The sequence below is a fragment of the Rissa tridactyla genome, chromosome 4 (genome assembly GCF_028500815.1).
Source record: "Rissa tridactyla isolate bRisTri1 chromosome 4, bRisTri1.patW.cur.20221130, whole genome shotgun sequence".
NCBI classification, from domain to species: domain Eukaryota; kingdom Metazoa; phylum Chordata; class Aves; order Charadriiformes; family Laridae; genus Rissa; species Rissa tridactyla.
In genome coordinates this window covers 2178204-2198725 of record NC_071469.1, presented here as the reverse complement: position 1 = coordinate 2198725, position 20522 = coordinate 2178204, and the positions used below count along the sequence as shown (strand labels likewise).

The 20522-nt window shown below is 64.8% G+C and overlaps 2 protein-coding genes across 5 annotated transcripts; one reads left to right on the top strand and one right to left on the bottom strand.

Annotated features, from left to right (window-relative positions):
- Positions 1 to 6225: 6225 nt before the first annotated feature.
- PGA5 (pepsinogen A5) lies at positions 6226 to 9687 on the top strand. Its single transcript, XM_054201574.1, has 9 exons — positions 6226 to 6281; positions 6661 to 6808; positions 7879 to 7996; positions 8185 to 8303; positions 8387 to 8586; positions 8821 to 8937; positions 9057 to 9195; positions 9358 to 9450; positions 9538 to 9687. Exons 1-9 carry the CDS (start codon positions 6226 to 6228, stop codon positions 9685 to 9687), a joined length of 1140 nt encoding a protein of 379 aa, XP_054057549.1.
- Positions 9688 to 11339: 1652 nt separating this feature from the next.
- VWCE (von Willebrand factor C and EGF domains) lies at positions 11340 to 20363 on the bottom strand. 4 transcript variants are annotated; one of them, XM_054201544.1, is made up of 20 exons: positions 19586 to 20363; positions 18007 to 18101; positions 17803 to 17892; positions 17442 to 17570; positions 17198 to 17314; positions 17000 to 17116; positions 16672 to 16800; positions 16239 to 16576; positions 16060 to 16153; positions 15885 to 15967; positions 15686 to 15773; positions 15459 to 15544; positions 15153 to 15270; positions 13655 to 13740; positions 13356 to 13452; positions 12545 to 12627; positions 12277 to 12367; positions 12077 to 12159; positions 11880 to 11970; positions 11340 to 11692 (listed from the first exon to the last, which is right to left on the bottom strand). In XM_054201544.1, exons 1-20 carry the CDS (start codon positions 19693 to 19695, stop codon positions 11430 to 11432), a joined length of 2388 nt encoding a protein of 795 aa, XP_054057519.1. In that variant the 5' UTR covers positions 19696 to 20363; the 3' UTR covers positions 11340 to 11429. The 4 variants fall into 4 exon arrangements, 2 of the variants coding, with proteins under 2 accessions (XP_054057519.1, XP_054057520.1); XM_054201545.1 differs by lacking the exon at positions 12077 to 12159; XR_008466432.1 differs by lacking the exon at positions 12077 to 12159 and having other exon boundaries at positions 11360 to 11403; positions 13675 to 13740.
- Positions 20364 to 20522: the final 159 nt, after the last annotated feature.

Below are 20522 nucleotides of genomic sequence, written 5' to 3'. Positions count from 1 at the left end.
TTTTTCCAGAATCCAGCGTGTCTTGTTCCTTCCGTTTCTCTCCCAAGGTTGGAAACATCCCGGTGGCCTGAGCCTGGCTCCTTTTTGTGCTGCGCCCCCTTCGATGGCACCCCGAGCCTGGCCGTCCCCAGCATCGCTGCCTCCGGAGCCATCCCCATCTTTGACAACACGATGAACCCGCCGGGCTGTTTGTGCGGCTGATTTCCCCCTCCCGTCCCGGGGCATGAGGCTGGAAGGGCGTTACGTGATAGATGGGTGTTGTGGTTGAAGAACTCGCAGTTTTTTGTCGTTTAGACGATTATTCTCTCACCCAGTGACCCCTCCCCACCCAAGAAGGGGAATCGGGGAAAAACAAGGAAACCCAAGGGTTGAAATGTAGAAAGACTGAATAGAATGAGACTAAATAATTAACATTGGTAATACAAAAGAAGCAATAGTGATCCCGATACCAATATAAAATGCACAAGGATTATACTCAGCCCGTTCCATCAGCGGAAGCCGTGCATCCCCGCAGGGACAGCCAATGTGGGCCCCTGCGAGCGCTGCGGCTGCGGGAGGAAGGGAAGGGCTCAGGGCTCCGGCACCGGGGCGAGGAGTGCTCAGGATGGCAGCCAGCACGGGGGAGAGGGAGAAAGAGAGAGAAAGAGAGAGAGAGAGAGAGAACTCCTTAGAAAACTTTCTAATTTATATCGAATGTGACATTCCTGGTCTGAAATAACCCTGTTGGCAGCTTGGGACAAGCGCCCGGGTCTCGCTCCTCCTCATCCCCGCACCTGGCGAGCTCGAAAACGCTGAGACCTTGAATCCCCCACAGCAGAGCTGGCTGTAAAGTGAATATTTCCACCAATTCAGACACCAGAGTCTTCTAAAAGTGGAGTTTTCCCCAGCATTAGAAGAGACATTACTGCAAATTAAAATTACTGAAGGAGAAATTAATCCTGTGTCGCTCAAACCAGGACGATGGATCACACCGCATCTGCCTCCAAACTCCCAGGGGCTGAGATTCCCCCGAGGGCTCTGAAAACCAGAATTAATGGAGACTGAAGGGTGCCAGGGTGGAAAGGGCTTGGGAAAGAGGGTGCAGCCACGGTGTCACGGTCACGCTGTCACCGGGACAGGGCTGAAATCCGTCTGTCCGGCCAAGGCTTCAGCCACCTCGTTGCAGTGGACCTCCAGGTCCCGGAGGGAGCGGACCGTTATCTCTGGAGCCACCAGCATGAGCCACCACCAGTTGCAGCCCGAGAAGGACCAAGCCCATATGTTTTTCCAGCAAAATCCTTCCCCTGGGTTCCATACTTCCATCAAGACGGAAGGGAACGGCGATGCCAAGTGCGTGACGAGAGCTGTGCGGTGCCCGGGGCTGCCTGCCCTGCTTTAGACCTTCCCCTTCGGGTCACCAGATGCGCTTTGGGGCTTTTCCTCTGAGGAATTGTCTCCGCAGCCCGACGGGAAAAATCATTTGGCAGCCCGAAAGTGAGTCTTTTCCCATCCTCCCCCCTTTTCTTTTGTTCTTGACTTTAATGGCGCTGAATATTAGTTCTGAGATTTTTCGGGGGCTGAATTCCGCAGCTTCTTCATGCTGTGGGTAATGATGCATCCCCAAAAATCAATGCCTGTCTGAACACACACGGTTTTTCATTGGCTCCTAGCGGTGGGATCTATTGTGAGAAGAATGTGCTCACCCCAAAACTTCCCATCGTTTGACAAATTACTTCTTTCCACTGGAAAAAAAATAAAATGAAATCCCGGCCCTCAGTGATTGCAACGTTGCACGTGGGGCTCTGTTTCGGCAATAACTGCACGCAGTAAGGGGTCTGCAGTAAAAGACTGAAAAATTGCTTTGAGTCTTCATGAGATGAATACAATTCCCGAATTTGGGATGGGGTTTGGGTGTTTGGAAGAGGCCAGCTCACCTAGAGGCTGGCGTATCCGCCCAGAAATACCGGACGTACCTTTTTATCCAAACGGAGCAGGCGTTCCGCTGCTGCAGCTTCTCTCGTTCCTTTGCTGCTCTGGAAAATGGAGCTTTAATTGCCGGCGAACCCAGCGCTGCCAGGGCGACCGAGCTACAGAATAAACCAAATTATATTCCCCTAAAACACTGGTCCTGAGCATGAGGTTTCTTCAGTTTGTTTGTTTGTTTGTTTGTTTTTTTAAATACAAGGAGAGCCTTCGCCCCAAAAATCCTCTTTGCCCGGAGAGAGGGCTGCCGTGAGAGCACAGGTTGGTCCCTGCGAGGGTTTGCGTTGTGTCTGAATGTGCTGACTGCCAAAAAAAAAAAAAGAGAATTAAATTGGTATGCAGCTGTTGAGAAACTCCTCGTTTTCATTTCCTCTAATGTTCTGGCAAAAAAAAAAAAAAACAAAAAAAAACAACCAAAAAAAAAACCAAACCCAAAACTTAGCAGCCCCAAAACTTAGCGGCCCCAAAAGCAAGGGAGACCAGGTTGAAGTGAGGTGGGACAGCGAGTCCGGGCTTTGGTCCCCAAAACCCAACTCGCTAACTTGCTCCGAAGGCAGAGTTTGGCACCTGAAATGTTGCTGCCCTTCAGCTTTCTCTTTCTCGGGTGTCTTCTGCTCGTTACCAAAGCCAATGCAGGGTGAGCATCGGTGCTGAAGGCCACCTTGGAGGCAGCTCGGCCCTTCGTCACCCCACCCGGAGCAGATGAGTTCTGCTCAAGGAGCGTCCCAGCTAACGCCTTTCCCACAAACGGAGGAAAGAAACTCCACCTCGGCATCACCCGGACCTCCATCCCTGCCCGAGGAGGGGGACACTGACCTCCCTGCTCCCCCACACCCACCAGTCACCTCCTCCCGGACCAAGGACCATTCCGCCTTCCAGCACAGCCTTCCTCTCCATGTGGGAGCCACACCGACACGTGCCCATGGCTACCAGCTCTGTGGAGCTGTGGCCACCACCTCCTGCATCCCACACCGGCTCCTGTGGACCTCCTGCGGCGTTATCTGCCCCAGCACGGAATGTGTGCCAATCCCGGTAGATCCTGAGGAGCCTCCCTGGAGAAAGTCCTGAGCTCCAGTCCTTGGAGGATGAACGGGTGGGAAGGTGGGAGCTTTGACAGCTCTCCAAACCGCCCCCCGCCATGAGCACGGCCATCGACGGGCCAGTCTCTGCAAGGGTACGACGTCTGCCTTCCACCGGCAAAGACGCTTACAAAGGGCTCCCAGCACAGGACAAGCAATAGCCAAGCAAACCAGTAAGCTCCAGTTTGGAATCTCCCTTATATACAAATGGGATTTGCAGCAGCTGATCCCAATTTCTGCAGCAGCCAAGGCCTGAGCCCCCCCAGCCCTGCCAGGCATCCCCATGGGGCAGCGAAACCCCCCGGGGGTGCTGTGGAGGAGGAGGAGGCTTTGCCTGGCAGGAACAGCTTCTTCCCTGCGTGCAGACACCCGCTGCGGGGGTGTGGGGGGGTTATGGTTTGAGAAACCCGCCACAATTTATTGTCACTCCAACAATTATTCTCTCACCCGATGACCCCTCCCCACCCGGGAAGGGGAATCGGGGAAAAACAAGGAAACCCCAGGGTTGAAATGTAAAAGGATTTAATAGAATGAGACTAAATAATTAACATTGGTAATACAAAAGAAGCAATAGTGATCCCGATACCGATATAAAATGCACAAGGATTATACTCAGCCCGTTCCATCAGCGGAAGCCGTGCATCCCCGCAGGGACAGCCAATGTGGGACCCTGCGAGCGCTGCGGCTGCGGGAGGAAGGGAAGGGCTCAGGGCTCCGGCACCGGGGCGAGGAGTGCTCAGGATGGCAGCCAGCACGGGGGAGACAGAGAGAAATTCAGCAAACTTTCTAATTTATATCAAATGTGGCAGCTTGGGGCAAGCGCCCGGGTCTTGCTCCTCCTCATCCCCGCACCTGGGGAGCTCGAAAACGCTGAGACCTTGAATCCCCCACACCAGAGCTGGCTGTAAAGCGAATATTGCCACCAATTCAGACACCGGAGTCTTCTAAAAGTGCAGTTTTCCCCAGCATTAGACGAGCAATTAATCCCGTGTGGCTCAAACCTAGACAGGGGGGAAGAAACGCGGCCCCGCAGCCCGTGGGGGCTGTCCCAGGGCAGCCGCCCCACCGAGGGACGCGTCCTGGAGCGCTTCCCCTCCGATGACCTTCTACGAATCCACGTTCCCCACGCAGCGCGGACGCGTTGGCGGCCGAGCAGCCCCTTTGCCGGGGCTGCTCCTTCTCGGAGCTCGTCTTCAAAAGGCGCTGCTGCCTCGCAGGGGGCCGGGGGGGGTGGGGGGGAGCGAAGCTCTTGTCGAATTTGCCGCTTTTCTCTGCGGTTTACGGCGACCTGCAGGCAGGGGCTGGCTCCCGAGGCCAGCGGGGAACGCCACGCCAAGGTTCCCCGCGGGGTTTTCAGGCCGCGGCCTCCCGCCGGGTCCAGGCTTTCCATTCCGGGGGTCAGCCAAGACCGTCTCCTTTCCAGACCCGCCCCCCCAGAACGGGACACATCGCACCTTCCTTCTTCACTCGGGAAGAATTAGGGGTTTTGTCCCTTTTCCCCCCACCCCAACATCACCCATCAGATCCTCCCAGGTTCTTACTCATCACATTTCCCCTAGTGCAATTTAGCATCTCTCCTTAATTCTTTAATTATTCAGAGCTGGGGTGAAACTGGGAGGGAGGGAGGGAAACCAGCTCCAGCCCCTGCGGTGCCTCTGGGCAGGCTGGTCCCCAGGTCCTTGGCGCTGGATCTGGCTTTGTTTTCCTCCGAGCGCGGGACAAGGTGACCGTGCCAGCAGCCACATCTCACACACGTGGCGCTGTGACGAAGGCTGTGACGCCCGGTCCAGCGCCGGGCGCCTCCGATGCAGCCCAACACGGGCGACCTTGGCGTCGTTCAACCGGCGACGTCCTGAGCTGGTCTTTCCCCCAGCTGGTCCCAGTTTCACCCCCCCGACCCCCACGAGCTGGTCCCATTTCTGCAAGCGGCCCTGGGACAGAGGAAGGTGGATGAAGCCCCAATATCAGAAGGACACGGAGGTGTTGGAGCGGGGCCAGAGGAGGCCCCGGAGATGCTGGGAGGGCTGGAGCCCCTCTGCTGGGAGGACAGGCTGAGAGAGCTGGGGGGGTTCAGCCTGGAGAAGAGAAGGCTCCGGGGAGACCTTCCAGCCCCTTCCAGTCCCTCAAGGGGCTCCAGGAAAGCTGGGGAGGGACTCTGGAGCAGGGAGGGGAGCCGTGGGACGAGGGGGAACGGTTTTCCACTGAAAGAGGGGAGATTTGCATGAGATATTGGGAAGAAATTCTTGGCTGTGAGGGTGGTGAGCCCCTGGCCCAGGTTGCCCAGAGAAGCTGTGGCTGCCCCATCCCTGGAGGGGTTCAAGGCCAGGTTGGACCCGTGGCTCGCTGTCACCCGTGGGTGGGCACCCCAGGGTGCTCAGGGCAGTAGCCACCAGCTGTCCCCAGCTCCCCCAAGGGACAACCCCCTGCAACCCCCAGCATCAAACCTGCCAGCAAAGGGCTGGGGGGGCACCAGGGGACCCCAAAGGACCAGTGGTCCCGTGCCAGCCCCACATCTCCATGCCGGCTCCACCCCGACAAACTCCGCAGACAGCAGGGCAAGGACAGTCTGAAGCAGCCCGAGGAGCCTTCGTACCACATTTACCCTGGGGGCTGGGGGAAAATGTCACCCCCTGCCCCCCCCCCCCGCCCCAGCCAGCTAAAGCCGACTGGGAGCCAAACGCTTTTATCTAAATGGCACATGATTTACGCTGCGGTTCCTCGGCCACAGCCGTGTTTCCGGCTTGTGTAATTCCCCGGCTGCTCAGAAGGAGAGGGAAATGCCCAGAAATGACCACAGCCAGCCCCGTGTCCCCCTCACCGGTGTGTCCCCCCCTGCCCTGACCCTCGCCCAGTGCCTCCCCCTTCGGGATGCGGAGTAAACCGGAGGGTGCTTCTCCCCCAGCCTGGCACAAGCATCCCCGCATCCCGGCCCCGCTGGTTGACCCCAGGGTGGATGGAGAGCCCTCAGCTTGCCATTCCCCCCCGCCCCACGACAACATTTCCCTTAAGGACGTTGTGATAACTGCCCCCGGAGCCGTTTGCCTTTCTTATCAGGGATGGTGGCCAAACAAGCCTGGCTGGGATATAAGGAGCCGGGCTGGGACGGGATATAAGGAGCCGGGCTGGGACGGGTGGCACATTCCCTGTGTCCCTTCGCCTCAGGCGCTGGCTGTTAGCAGGCACCATGAAGCTGCTCCTGCTCCTTGGCTTGGTGGCCCTGGGCCATGGCCTCGTCTCCAGGTGAGGGCGGGGGTGCCACACGGCCCCCACAGGATACCCCCCCCCCCCCAGCACCCACGCTAAGGGAGGCAAGACCAGGTTGGACGGGGCTCGGGGCAACCTGGGCTGGTGGGAGGTGTCCCTGCCCAGGGCAGGGGGTGGCACTGGGTGGGCTTTAAGGTCCCTTCCCACCCAAACCATTCCCAGCAGGGATGTAGGGGGGACAACCTGCTGCCCCCCCCCCGCCACCCCCCCCCACCCAGCCACCGCCGTGGCCCCCGGGGTCCCACACGAGGGGCTGCGGGACAAGACACGGGGCGAGCGCTACCCGCCGCCCCCACCGGGGCGCTTCCCTGCCGCCCACCTCCCGGTGACCGACTGCGTTCCCCCCTGCGCCCAGGGTCCCTCTGAGGAAGGGCAAGTCCCTGCGGCAGACCCTGCGGGAGCACGGCTTGCTGGAGAAATACCTGAAGCAGCACCCCTTCGACCCGGCCGCCAAGTACTTCCACTCCCGCATCGCCGCCGAGCCCCTGCAGAACTACCTGGACGTGAGCATGGCGGGGCACAGGGGCTGGCACCGGCCGGGCTGGCACCGGCGGGGCAGCCCACGGGGGCGGCTGCCACCTTACCCGACCCCCTAGCCCCTTACCCGTCCCCTTAACCCCTTACCTGACCCCCTTACCCATCCTCCTAGCCCCTTACTTGACCCACTAGCCCCTTATCTGACCCGCTTGTACCTTACCCTTTCCCTTACCCTCATCCCTACCCCCTCACCTGACCCACTAGCCCCTTACCCATCCTCCTAGCCCCTTACTTGACTAACTAGCCCCTTACCTGGCCCATTAGCCCCTTACCCATCCTTCTACCCCCTTACCTGACCCACTAGCCCCTTACCCATCCTTCTACCGCCTTACCTGACCCACTAGCCCCTTACCCATCCTCCTAGCCCCTTACTTGACTAACTAGCCCCTTACCTGGCCCATTAGCCCCTTACCCATACTTCTATCCCCTTACCTGATCTACTAGTCCCTTACCCATCCTCCTAGCCCCTTACCTGATCTACTAGTCCCATACCCATCCTCCTAGCCCCTTACTTGACCAACTTGCCCCTTATCTGACTCACTAGCCCCTTACCCATCCTCTTAACCCCTTACCCATCCTCCATTACCTGACCCACTAGCCGCTTACATTTACCCCTACCCCCTTACCTGACCCACTAGCCCCTTACCCATCCTCCTAGCCCCTTAACTGACCTACTAACCCCTTACCCATCCCCTTAACCCCTTCACCCATCCTCCTAGCCCCTTACCTGACCCACTAGCCCCTTACCCCTACCCCCTTACCTGACCTACTAGTCCAATACCCATCCTCCTAGCCCCTTACCCGACCCACTAGCCCCTCACCCCTATGCCCTTATGTGACTTACTAGCCCACTACCCATTCTCCTAGCCCCTTAGCCATCCCCCTAAGCCCTTACCTGACCCACTAGCCCCTTACCCTACCCCCTATACCCTCGCCATCCCCCTAATCCCTTCCATACCTGAATCCACTAGCCCTTCACCCATCCCACTAGCCCGTGATCCATCCCGCTAGCCCCTTACCCATCCCGCTTTGCCAGAACGAGTACTTCGGCACCATCTCCATCGGGACCCCAGCCCAGGAGTTCACCGTCGTCTTTGACACCGGCTCCTCCAACCTGTGGGTGCCCTCGGTGTACTGCTCCAGCCCCGCCTGCAGTAGGTGTCCACTAGCCCCGCGGCCACCCCCCCTTGCCCTGCCTGGCTCTGGGAGCCCCCGGGGAGGGCTGGGAGCCGAGGCCGGCTCTGCCCTGTCTCTCCTAAGGGATGTCCTCCGGGCACTGGGGGGGTCGTCCCTTGTCCAGAGGACAGGACGGACCGCGACCGTCTCCCTCCTGCACCCTCAGGCAACCACAACCGCTTCAACCCCGCGGAATCCTCCACCTTCATCAGCACTAACGAAAGCCTCTACATCGCCTACGGCACCGGCAGCATGTCCGGCGTCCTGGGCTACGACACCGTCACCGTAAGCCAGGGCCCCCCACCCGAGAGGGGGGACGCGGGGGCATCGTCCGCCCAAACCCACCCCCTCTCCCTCTCCCTGGCCAGGTCGCGAACATCGAGGTCCTCAATCAGATGTTCGGGCTGGCTGAGACCGAGCCCGGCGCTTTCTTCTACTACACCCCCTTCGATGGCATCCTGGGGCTGGCTTTCCCCAGCATTGCCTCTTCCGGGGCCACCCCTGTCTTCGATAACATGATGATGCAAAACCTCGTGGCCAAGGACCTCTTCTCCGTCTACCTGAGCAAGTAAGCCCCGGCTGGACCCCCCCCCCAAGCCCTTACCGAGGATTTTCTCCCGTTTCCCCCCCGGCGGGGCTGGCTCCGACACCGTTCGCTGGTGGCCTGACGCCCCGTGGCTCCTGGGGGACGTGGCTCACCGCTGCCGGCACTGGTGGAGGAGGATGGCAGCAAAGTCCCCCCCCCCTCCCCGGTTGATGGCTGGCGGGGTGGGACCCCCTCCTGACGGCTCCCCGCTTGCAGGGACGAGCGGAGCGGCAGCTTTGTCCTCTTCGGCGCCATCGACCCCTTATACACCACCAACGGCATCACCTGGATCCCCCTCTCTGCCGAAACCTACTGGCAGATCCGCATGGACAGGTTAGTCCCGGCGCAGCCCCCGGCCTCGGTGGCTCCCCTTTGCCCCCCAACGGGTGTTTTGGGGGGCTGCGGCCCCTCGTCCCGCGCCCGGGAGGCTCACCCCGCACCCCTCTCCCCAGCGTCTCCATCGGTGGCGAGGGCATCGCCTGCGCCTTCGGCTGCCAGGCCATCGTGGACACGGGCACCTCGCTGCTGGCCGTGCCCGACAGAGCCCTCGGCGCCATCCTGAGCATCCTTGGTGCCAACTCCAACGGCGAGGTGAGGCCCCAGGGGACCGCGCAAGGCTTTGGGGACCTTTGGGGTGCCCAGCCAGACCCCGGGGTTGCTCCATCGCTCCCCGGGGTCCACGGTCCCTCTTGGGGTGGCCGCTGACCTCCACCTGTCACCGCGTGTGTCCCCCCCCACCCCGACCCCGGCCAGATCAGCTGCAGCGCCGCCAGCAGACTGCCCAGCATCGTCTTCCACATCAACAGCAAAGCCTTCCCCGTGCCGCCCAGGGCCTACGTGCTGGAGGTGAGCATCCCACCGCGGGGAGGAACGGGGAGGGCCTGGGGGGGTGGTTCCGGGCAGCTGGTAACCACCACCATGTCCCCGCCGCAGAGCAATGGGTACTGCACCCTCGGCTTTCAAGGCATGGACGTCCCCACCGAGTCGGGCGAGCTCTGGATCCTTGGGGACGTCTTCATCCGCGAGTACTACGTCATCTTCAACAGGGCCACCAACATGGTGGGGCTGTCCCGGCTGCCCTGAGCGCCCCTCGGCGTTGGGGACGGGGGCAGACAGCAGTCCTGGCGTCCCCAGCCTGGTGGCTGGCAGGGCTGGCCCTTGCCCAGCGCTCCTGTCCCCTCCGGCCACCAAGCCCAATAAAGCTGTGGAGAAGCCCCCTTGTGCTGTGTCCCTCCGGGAAGGGCTGGCACGGCCACCCCCGGCGCTGCCACCGCGGCCCTGGGCATGGGAAATGGACACTGGTGGGGGCGCAGATGGTGTGCCACCTTATCCCAAGGGCAGAGCCACCCCCTGGTGGTGTCCCTCAGCCCCACAAACACCCCTGGAGCCTGTGGAGATGTGGGGCTGGAGGCACCCGCAGCCGGGAAGAGCCCCAGGCCGCCGGGGACAGAGCCGTGCTGCCAACCGGGCACCCGGGGGGGGCTTTATCAGGGCGGCTGGTGCTCCTCACCGGGGCCGGGACATGCCTCCGCGCACCCCCACGTAAAGGTGTCACTGCTTTCCGTCCCCATGCTGGCAACAGGGCACAGCATCATCAGCATCCCATGCCCACGTCTGGGGCTCGGGGAGGGTGGTGGGTCCCATCCTGGTGCTGGGGGTGCTTCGTGCCGCTAATCACCCCCCATCTCCCTGCTGGATCCCACCTGGATAAACCCCCGTGATGCTCCCGGGAGCCACGGACCCGTCTTTCCACCATCTCCCCGGGCAGGGCAGTGCTCCGGGAGCCCCTTCGCAGGGGCAGCGCCGACCTCGGTGCCTTCCAAACGCTTCCCGGGACCTTTGCTCAGGTCGAGCCTCCGGGAAGTCTTGCCCAGGAGGAGACAAAATCAGCCCAAATCAGCCCAAACCAGCTAAAAACAGCCAAAACCAGCCCCGCGAAACCCCTCTCCCCCTGCTCGGCTCCTCTCGGCAGAGACTCCGCAATGAAGTCCCCAGCCGCCGGGGCAGGACACGTCCCTCCTGTCCCCAAACCCCGCTCGGGGGTGGTGGTGGGGGGACAAAAACCTCCGGCACCACCCTCTTCATCCCGGGGAGCGGGGGGGAATCAGCCCAAAGCCCCCCCACCCGAGGGATAGCTGGCTCCAGCACGCCAGCGGGTGCAAGCAGGAGCAGGGGGACGGGGTATAAATATCAGGGTGACTTTATTGGTGGCCGGGGGGGGGGGGGGGGTGGGCAGCTCGCCCCCTCCCCACGCCAGGAGCGGGGGGCAGCACCCACCCTGGGGGCGCGCGTGCCGCGGCCGGGGGGGCTGACACGGGGCACCCCAGCCCGGCCAGGAGCATCTTCCAGCCCCACATCTTGTACCCAGAGAGCCTGGGGGTGGGGGGGGGGGGGCCACTGGTCCTGCCCCACAGTCCTGCCTTGGGGGGGAAGGGGGGGGGGGGGCGGTGAGGGGCTGGGGGACCCCCGGGGCAGGTGGGGACCTCGAGAGAGAGAGGGCAGTGGCCGTGGGCCCGTGGGAGCAGGGATGCTGTTGCCCACCCTGTCTGCTTGCCACCCACAACCCCCCCAACCCACCCACCCACCCCCGGGGACCTGGTGGGCCAGGCCTGCTGGTCCTGCAAGACCCCCTCCTCCTCTTCATCCTCCTCTTCATCCTCCTCTTCCTCTCCATCCATCCCTCCCTCCCTCCCTAGGGAGCCGCGTGCCCACCAGGGCTCTCCCCGCTGGCCGGTGGCACAGAAGAGGGGTCGGTGTCCCCGTGGGGTCCCTGAGCCTCGGGGCTCGAACCGGGGCTGCCTGTGGGATGTGGGGGGGCTGCGGCCTCAGAGGGGGCGTCGGGGGGCAGAGAGGCTGTGGATGGGCGCCCGGGGGGGCTCAGCGTGGTCGGAGGGGGCTCCCCGGTCCCCCCCGCTCCCCGCGGAAGGGCCGAGGGGGGCTGCGTTGGGAAGCAGGAGCTGAGCCAGGCGGTGCCGGGGGGGCCGGGTGGATGCAGGGGGGCTGGGGTGAGGGGTGCCAGCGGGTGAGTCCTCGTGGGACGGGGACGGGGACAGGTCGCTGCTCCGCAGCGGGAGCCGGGCGTCTGCGACTAACGGAGAGATGCTTTCGGTCAGCACCCACCTTCCCCCCCCCCCCCCCCACGCCGGGAAACCCTCCGGGGGGCACCCAACCACCCCAGGGTGCTGCAGCACGGCCGTATCCCGCAGGCCACGGGGGGTTGGGGGGGTCCCCGAACCATCCCCCGGTACCCCAGGCACCCCCCCCCATCCCGTTACCTTGGCATGGCGGGCAGCAGGCGGCGGGCAGCGCGGGGGGCTCCGCGCAGGAGCGGGGGCACAGCCTCTTCTCGCAGCTCACCTCCCCCAGCTGGCGGCGAGGGGTGAAAACGGGGGAAGGTGGGGGGGTATTGGAGGGGGGGGGGGGGGGGTGCTGTGTGAACCATCCCCCCCGGGGAGGGGTGCCCCCCGCTCACCTGGCAGGTACAGCGGGTGCAGGGCTGTCCCTCGGGGGTGAAGGTCTGCCCGTTGCCCACCTTCCTGCCCTGGTAGTTGCAGTCTGCAGGGAGCGGGGGGTGTCACCGGACGGGGTGACAAGATGACGGGGTGACAAGGTGATGGGGTGTCCCCCCCTCCCCACCACCACCTCCTCCTCTTCCCCAGCCCCGGCTCCTACCGTTACAGACGGGGCAGCACTCGCCCTCGGGGTGGAAGGGGTAGGTGCAGAAGATGGCACAGTCCACGGGCGAACAGGCCACCGAGCCCAGCTGCGAGAGACGTGGGAAGACCCGGGCGTTAGCCCCCACCGGGGAAAAAGAGGAAGGTTGGGGGGGGGGGGGGGGGAGCTTTTTCCTGCAACGGAGGAAAAAACCAGGGCTCAGCCCGTGGGGCAGGAGCCAACCCCCCCCCCCCCGACATCTCACTGCCCCCGGCGCAGCCCTCACCAGGCAGATGCAGCTGAGGCAGGGGTCCAGGACGGAGGGGAAGGTCTCGTTGTTGTAGAAGATCCTTCCCATGTAGGTGCAGCCTGGGGGGAGGAGAGGGGGCATTTGTGGTCGTGTCGTGTGTCCCCCCCACCCCGATGGCTCGGGGACCTCCTGGGGACCCCTCCGCTTAAGGCCAGGCTTGCTGGCTCGGGTCCTGCCCGGGGCTGCGGGCGGGGGGATGGAGGAGGGATGGATGGGGGATGGAGATAGGATGCGAAGGAGGATGGAGAAGGGGATGGAGAAAGGTCGGAGAAAGGGGGATGGAGAAAGGGGGATGGAGAAAGGATGCAGAGGGGACGGAGAAGGGGGATGGAGAAAGGGGGATGGAGAAAGGATGCAGAGGGGACGAAGAAGGGGGATGGAGAAAGGATGCAGAGGGGACGGAGAAGGGGGATGGAGAAAGGGGGATGGAGAAAGGATGCAGAGGGGACGGAGAAGGGGGATGGAGAAAGGGGGATGGAGAAAGGATGCAGAGGGGACGGAGAAGGGGGATGGAGGAGGAGGACGGAGAAGGGGGATGGAGGAGGAGGACGGAGAAAGAATGCAGAGGGGATGGAGAAGGGAAATGGAGAAGAAAGATGGAGGACGGGATGGAGGACGGGATGGAGGAGGAGAATGGGATGGAGGAGGAGAATGGAGAAAGTATGCAAAGGGGACGGAGAAGGAGGTCGGAGAAGGGGTCGGAGAAAGGGCATGGAGAAGGGGGACGGAGAAAGGGCATGGAGAAGGGGGACGGAGAAGGGGATGGAGACGAACCAGCACCCATCACCTGCCGAGCAGTCGGGGCAGCACTGCCCGGGGATGCGGATGGGGTAGGGACAGGTCTCCACGCAGTCCGTCCTCTTGCAGCTCACCGAGCCGTCTGCCTGCGGGGGAGAAACACTTGACAGAGACCTCGGGCTGCCCAAAACCGTAGGGTTTCAAGCCCACGGAAGCGGGGAGCCGCCGGGGCCCACGGCCGCGAGCAGCCCGGGCATGCCGAGGACGGGAGGGGGGACAGGAGCCGTGCGCGGGGGGGGGGCGGGGGGGCCGGGTAGGAGGAGTGAAGCAGAGCAGGTTCTCATTCACCTGGCAGATGCATAACTCACAGGGATCGCCCGGAGACCAGATCTGTCCGATGGGAAACTCCACCCCGTTGTCATCCACGAAGCAACCTGGGGTTGGCGGCGGGGGGACGGACAGGGGGTGGACACCCCGTCACCCGTCCTGTGCCCACTCCTCACCTCGCAGCCCCCCCCCTGCTCCCCCAACGCCCCGCCAGTCCCCGCGCACCCCCACGTCCTCCACTTTCCCCTGGCCTCCCTGTCCCCACGCGTCCCCTGCATCCCCTCCTCCCTGTCCCCCGCTGTCCCACGCATCCCACCCTCCCTCTACCCAGGTATTCCCACATCCCACCCTGCCCGTCCCCAGACGTCCCCTGCGTCCAGTCCTCATTGTCCCCAAAATCCCACCCTGCCCGGCCCCAGATGTCCCCTGCGTCCAGTCCTCATTGTCCCCAAAATCCCACCCTGCTCATCCCCAGATGTCCCCTGCCTCCCGTCCTCACTGTCCCCCACATCCCACCCTGCCCGTCCCCAAATGTCCCCTGCATCTTGCCCTCACTGTCCCCCCATTCCACCCTGCCCATCCCCAGATGTCCCCTGCGTCCCGTCCTCATTGTCCCCAAAATCCCACACTGCAATCCCCAAATGTCCCCTCCATCATGTCCTCACTGTCCCCCCCTTCGCACCCTGCCCACCCCCAAGTGTCCCTCACATCCCACACTGTCCATCCCCAAATGTCTCCTGTCCTGTCCTTACTGTCCCCCCCATCCCACCCTGCTCATCCCCAGATGTCCCCTCCATCCTGTCCTCACTGTCCCCCACATCCCACCCTGCCCATCCCCAAATGTCCCCTCCATCTTGTCCTCACTGTCCCCCACATCCCACCCTGCCCATCCCCAAATGCTCTCTTCACCCCATCCTCACTGTCCCCCCATCCCACCCTGCCCGTCCCCAAATGTCCCCCACATCCCACCCTGCCCATCCCCAGATGTCCCCTCCATCCTGTCCTCACTGTCCCCCCATCCCACCCTGCCCATCCCCAAATGTCCCTCACATCCCGCCCTGCCCATCCCCAAATGCTTCCTCCATCCTGTTCCCAGATGTCCCCAGCATCCCACCCTGCCCGTCTCCAAATGTCCCCTCCATCTTGTCCTCAATGTCCCCCCCATCCCACCCTGCCCATCCCCAAATGTCCCCTCCATCTTGTCCTCACTGTCCACCCATCCCACCCTGCCCATCCCCAAGTGTCCCTCACATCCCACGCTGTCCATCCCCAAATGTCTCCTGTCCTGTCCTTACTGTCCCCCCCATCCTACCCTGCCCATCGCCAGATGTCCCCTCCATCTTGTCCTTAATGTCCCCCCCATCCCACCCTGCCCATCGCCAGATGTCCCCTCCATCTTGTCCTTAATGTCCCCCCCATCCCACCCTGCCCATCCCCAAATGTCCCCTCCATCTTGTCCTCACTGTCCCCCCCATCCTGCCCTGCCCGTCCCCAGGTGCCCCCCCCGGCGCGGGCTCACCGGCGGGGGCCGGGGGGTCCCGGCAGGTGAAGCAGCACTGCCCGGGGCCCAGATGCCGCTGGTGCTGCGGACAGTCCAGCGCGGGGCAGGGGGCGAAGGAGCACTCCACCTCGCCGCCCTGGGGACGCGGGGACGCCTCACCCACTGGCCCCCCAGCCGGAGCCAGCCCCGTCTCCATCCATCCTGCCTCAGCCCCCAGCAAAGGCTGGATCCCCCCCAGCAGGATGGTACGGGGAAGCCCTGGAGCATCCCTGGGGGTGGGGGGACGGGACCCAGGACCCCCCCCCCCAGCCCCCCGGGACCTACCCGGCAGACGCAGGTGGTGCATTCGTCCCCGTCCAGGCTGAAGCGGGCGCCGTGCGCGTACGTACGGCCCCGAAAACTGCATTTTGCTGGGGGAGGGGGGGGGGAGGGGGGGCAGCGGGGCTGGGGTCGGGGTCGGGGAGCAGAATACGGCCCCCTGCCGAACCCCCACCCCCAGCAGAGCCGCCCCCCCCCCGCTCCCAGGGGCTGGGGGTCCGGGGGGCACCCACCTGGCTGGCAGGAGCAGCAGTCGGCCGGGGCCGTGCCGGGGCAGGAGCCCGGGGGGCACTCGGGGGAGATGCAGGAGACGTTCCCAGCCTGGGGAGGAGAACGTGGGGGCTGTCACCGGGGCAGCTGTGACATGGTGGTGGGGGGGGGGACATCACGCCGGGGCGGGGGTGCTGCCATGGCGGGACGGCGGGGGCTCACCAGGCAGAGGCAGACGGTGCAGTTCCCAGCGGACGGGGTGAAGACGTCGCCTTCGGCCCTGGCCACCCCCTCGTGCAGGCAGCCTGGGAGGTCGGGGGGGGGGGGGTGTGGGGGGTGGGGGGGTGTCAGGGGGACACCGGGATGGGGGACACAGGGTGGGGACAGCGGGGCTCACCTGCGCAGCTGGGGCAGCAGCCCCCGGCCGGGGCGGGCAGCGGGTGGGAGCAGGGCACGGAGCAGCTCACGGCCTCGCACAGCACGCGGCCCCCCTGCGAAGCCACACGCCGTGGGGACAGGGGGACGGGGAGGGTGGGATTGGGGGGTCGGGGAAGCGGCGGGGGGGGGGGAAATTACCTGGCAGGTGCAACTCCGGCATCCCGGCTCTATCCAGCGAGCGCCCGGCTCCCGGGGAGCCCCCCGGTACCAGCAGTGGGGGGTTGATGGGGCGGAGGTGCCGGGGGCTCCCACCGCCCGCGGCGGCGATGGCTCGGTGGCCGGGGACATGGAGGCAGGAGAAGAGGAGGAGGAGGAAGGGAGTTGGGTACCGGGAGCTGCGGCGGGGAGATGGGATGAGGGGGAGCCCCTGGGGAGCAGGAGGGACCCCCCGGAGCCGGGAGGGAGCAGGACGAGGGTGGGGGGATGCTGCAGGGACTGCAGGATGGGCGACGGTGCCAGGATGGATTTGGGATAGCCTAGGAAGGAAGGAAGGAACAGGCATCACCGGGGGGAAGCGGGGAGCCGGGGGTGTCCCGCTCCGCTCCCCAGCCCCGGAGAAGGAGCCGGATACCTTCGCAGGAGACCCTGTCGCCGCTGAGCCGGTAGCCGGGGCGGCAGGAGCAGAGGTAGCTGCCCGGCGTGTTGTGGCAAGCGTGCTGGCAAGCTCGGCGCTCGCCCGGCCGCCGGCACTCGTTGACATCTGGGGGGACACGGGGGACACGTCATTGCCCGGGGCAGGAGACGCTGCACGCCGGGATACGGCTCAGGTGCCATCCCCTCCACCGTCACCAAGGCAAGGACGCGGGCACAGTGACAGCGCGGTGGCGATGGGCTCAACGGGCCACCTCTGGCCCCTTGGCTCGGTGGCACGGGGAGGGCAGAGGGGCCGTGGGGCTCACCCACGCAGGAGTGCCGGTTGCCGTGGAGGTGGTAGCCGGGCCGGCAGGAGCAGCGGTAGCTGCCGATGCTGTTCTTGCAGCGATGCTGGCACGGCGTGGCCAGGCACTCGTCCGTGTCTGGTGATGGAGAGCAGGGGGAGAAGGCTGAGGGTCAGTAGCCCAAGCTGGCCCCCACTTGCCCCCCCGCTAGCCCCGCACCCTGGCAGCTGTGGCGATCGGCGGAGAGCTGCATGCCGGGGCCGCACTCGCAGACGAAGCCGCCCTCGGTGTTGACGCAGAGACCCTCGCAGGCAGCGCTCAGGCACTCGTCGATGTCTGGGGGAGCGAGGGGAAGAGACGGAGATGGCCGGGAGCGGAGGGGAGGGGGACAACCACCGCCGCCGCCATATCCCCCCTGCCCCAGCCCGGGATTCGTCCCCCCCGCCCCCCAGTCCCGGCTCACCCGTGCAACGGATGCCGTTGGCCGTCTCCACCATGGCGAAGCCGAGGGGGCAGACGCGGGCCACCTCTTGGCACCCGCCGTGGTTACAGGAGAGGTCGCAGCCGTACTCCCCGCAGGTCCCCGGCGGCTCTGCAAGACGGGCAAAGGGACACCACGGGGCACCCGTGCCACCCCGGCGACCCCGCCGCCCCCCACCCCCCCCAGGCCTCTGCTGTGGCACCTGCTCCCCGGGGACGGGGACCGCGCTGGGGGACGCTGCAAGGAGAGGTGACAAGGAGCGACGTGCCCCCGCCAGGAGGGACCCCAGGGGGTGCCGGCGTTTGGCATGACCGGGAACCAGGGGGGGTGGGGGGGGGGTTACCTGGGCAGGTGATGCCCTGCTCTCCATCCGGGCAGGAGCAGAGGTTGGGGGCGATGCAGAAGCCGCTGCCGCAGCCAAAGGAGCAGAGCGCTGCCGGGAGCCGGGGGCACGGGGTGTCAGGAGGGCAGGGACACCCCCCACCCCCCCAGCTTGGCCCACCCCTGTCCCCCCCCCCCCCCCCCCCCCCCAGAGCCCTGTACTCACGCAGGGTGCACTGCCCGCTGCCCGGGGACAACATCCAGCCGGGGCAACATCCGCTGCCGAAGCCCGAGAAGCAGACGTGGGGCCCCACGCGGCGCCTGCGGGACCGACGGGAAGCTGGAGGCCACCCTGCCCCGAACCACCCCCCCCCAACCCTGGGACAGAGAGCAAAGGTCCCCCGGGAACCCCCTGCCCAGGGGACGCCAGGGCAGGGGGACACACAGGAGTGGTCACCACGTGCCCACGGCCACCCCATCCCCGGTGGTAGAACATGGATGTGGGGGAGGCAGGTGTGGGGTGAAGCGGGGGACAGCGTGACCCCAAAACAAGGAGGGACAGAAGGAGAGGACCGTGTCCCAGCCAGCCCCAACACCCCAGCACACGGTGACAGGGGAGAAATGTCCCCCAGGAGGGGACAAGGGAGCAGGGCACAGATGCGGGGAGCAGGACAGGGATGCAGGGGTCACGCTCCCCTGGTCCCGGCCACCCCAGGGTGAGGACAAGGGGACACACAGGAGCGGTCACGACGTGCCCACGGCCACCCCATCCTTGGTGGCAGAGCATGGATGTGGGGGAGGCAGGTGTGGGGTGAAGCGGGGGACAGTGTGACCCCAAAACAAGATGGGACAGAAGGAGAAAACCGTGTCCCAGCCAGCCCCAACACCCCAGCACACGGTGACAGGGGAGAAATGTCCCCCAGGAGGGGACATGGGGAGCAGGACAGGGATGTGGGGGTCACGCGCCCCTGGTCCCGGCCACCCCAGGCCGAGGACAAGGGGACACACGGGAGCGGTCACGACGTGCCCACGGCCACCCCATCCCCGGTGGTAGAACATGGATGTGGGGGAGGCAGATGTGGGGCAAAGCGGGGTGCAGCATGACCCCAAAAGATGGGACAGAGAGGACCATGTCCCAGCCAGCCCCCGCACACAGTGACAGGGGAGAAATGTCCCCAAGAAGGGACATGGGGAGCGGGACAGGGATGCAGGGAGCAGGGCACGGATGCGGGGAGCAGGAAAGGGATGCGGGGGTCACGCTCCCCTGGTCCGAGCCACCCCGGGGCCAGGACAGGGGGACACACAGGAGTGGTCACCACGTGCCCACGGCCACCCCATCCCCGGTGGCAGAGCACGGATCCATGGGGAGGCAGGTGTGGGGTGAAGGGGGGGACAGTGTGACCCCAAAACAAGGTGGGACAGAAGGAGAGGACCGTGTCCCAGCCAGCCCCAACACATGGTGGCACTGGAGAAATGTCCCCAGGAGGGGACATGGGGAGCAGGACAGGGATGCAGGGAGCAGGATATGGATGCAGGGAGCAGGACAGGGATGCGGGGGGTCACGCTCCCCTGGTTCCGGCCCCCCCGGGGCAGAGGGAGGGACGAGGGGGGCGCCAGCCGCTCCGACCGGGATGGAAGGCACAACCGGAGCCCCAAAGGCAGCCAAGGGGAGGGATGGCCGGAGCTCCGCACCGCACGCCACCGTCCCCAGGTGTAACTGGGAGAGGGAGAAGGGGGGGAAAAAGAAGAAAAAAAAAAAAAAAAAAAAAAAAAGAAAAAAAAAGAGAGAGGGGAAACCCGGCTACCTCTCCACGGCAAAGCTGGCCGGCTTCTTCCTCCCGGGATACACCCTGCCCTGGCCGCCCGGGAGGAACAGGGACACACAGGCAACCTGGAAGAGCAGCTCGACCAACATGACAAGGCGGCTCCAGCCGGCGGCACGCTCCCAAAAAACGCCTGCCTTCCTGCCTCGCCTTCCTGCCTGCCTCGGCGGCACGGGGCGCCTACCGCATGTTGGCCCTTGGCCCTGCTCCTCCTCCCGCCCGCCGGGCCGGGAACAATGCGGGGGGTGGAGGGAGGCGAAAACTGGGGGAAAACCATCGGCACCCAGCTCTCCACCCACCCCCCGGCCATTGCGGGGTCGCGGAGAGGGGGGGGGAAAAAAAACCAACACGCGTCGGCCATGGGGATGCTCGCCCCCCGTTTGGCCGGCTGGCTTGGTGGCTCCATCCCGGCCACCAGCGTCGGCGGCTGGAGGGAAGGGGACGTGGAGCTGGGGGGGGTCCCCAAGGCGGCGGGAAGCGGCGGCGAAAGTGTGTTCCGCGTCCCCCCCCTCTCTTCTCTCCTTTCCCACATCTGGCAAAGCTCCGGCATGGCCTCTCCCCACCCCTCCTCCTCCTCCTCCTCCTCCTGGCGGCACTGGGCCGCCTTCCCAGCCCTGCACGGGGACCCACCAAAGAGGAGCAACGCAGCAGATAAAGGGGCCAAAGTGGAGCCGGGGAGGGTCGGGGTGAGGGGTACGGGATGCTGGGGGGCACCCCGCGCAGCAGCGGCACCCAATTTCCCCCCCTCTTCCCCCCCTCGGGGTCCCTCAAAGCCTTCCCGAAGCGAAGGTCGCCGGCAGGTAAATGATTTATAGCAGGGAGCAAAGGGCTGGCGCCGGGGGCCCCCCGGGAGCAGAAGGGCTGGGGTCAATAGCTGCAGCCTCCCCGCTGCAGAGGGACCGACCCCCCCCTCCCCACA

Bases quoted from the DNA above. Each gene is read 5' to 3' on its own strand.
- VWCE (XM_054201544.1), bottom strand. From the start codon at position 19,695: ATGTTGGTCGAGCTGCTCTTCCAGGTTGCCTGTGTGTCCCTGTTCCTC. The intron at 15,271-15,458 runs GTAGGTCCCGGG...CCGCGTCCCCAG, and splicing joins GCACCACCTGCGTCTGCCGG to GGCGGCGAGGTGGAGTGCTC. The intron at 11,693-11,879 runs GTAACGGGATGG...TCTCTCCGTTAG, and splicing joins CTGCTGCCCGCCATGCCAAG to TCGCAGACGCCCGGCTCCCG.
- PGA5 (XM_054201574.1), top strand. From the start codon at position 6,226: ATGAAGCTGCTCCTGCTCCTTGGCTTGGTGGCCCTGGGCCATGGCCTC. The intron at 8,304-8,386 runs GTAAGCCAGGGC...CTCCCTGGCCAG, and splicing joins TGGGCTACGACACCGTCACC to GTCGCGAACATCGAGGTCCT. The intron at 9,196-9,357 runs GTGAGGCCCCAG...GACCCCGGCCAG, and splicing joins GTGCCAACTCCAACGGCGAG to ATCAGCTGCAGCGCCGCCAG.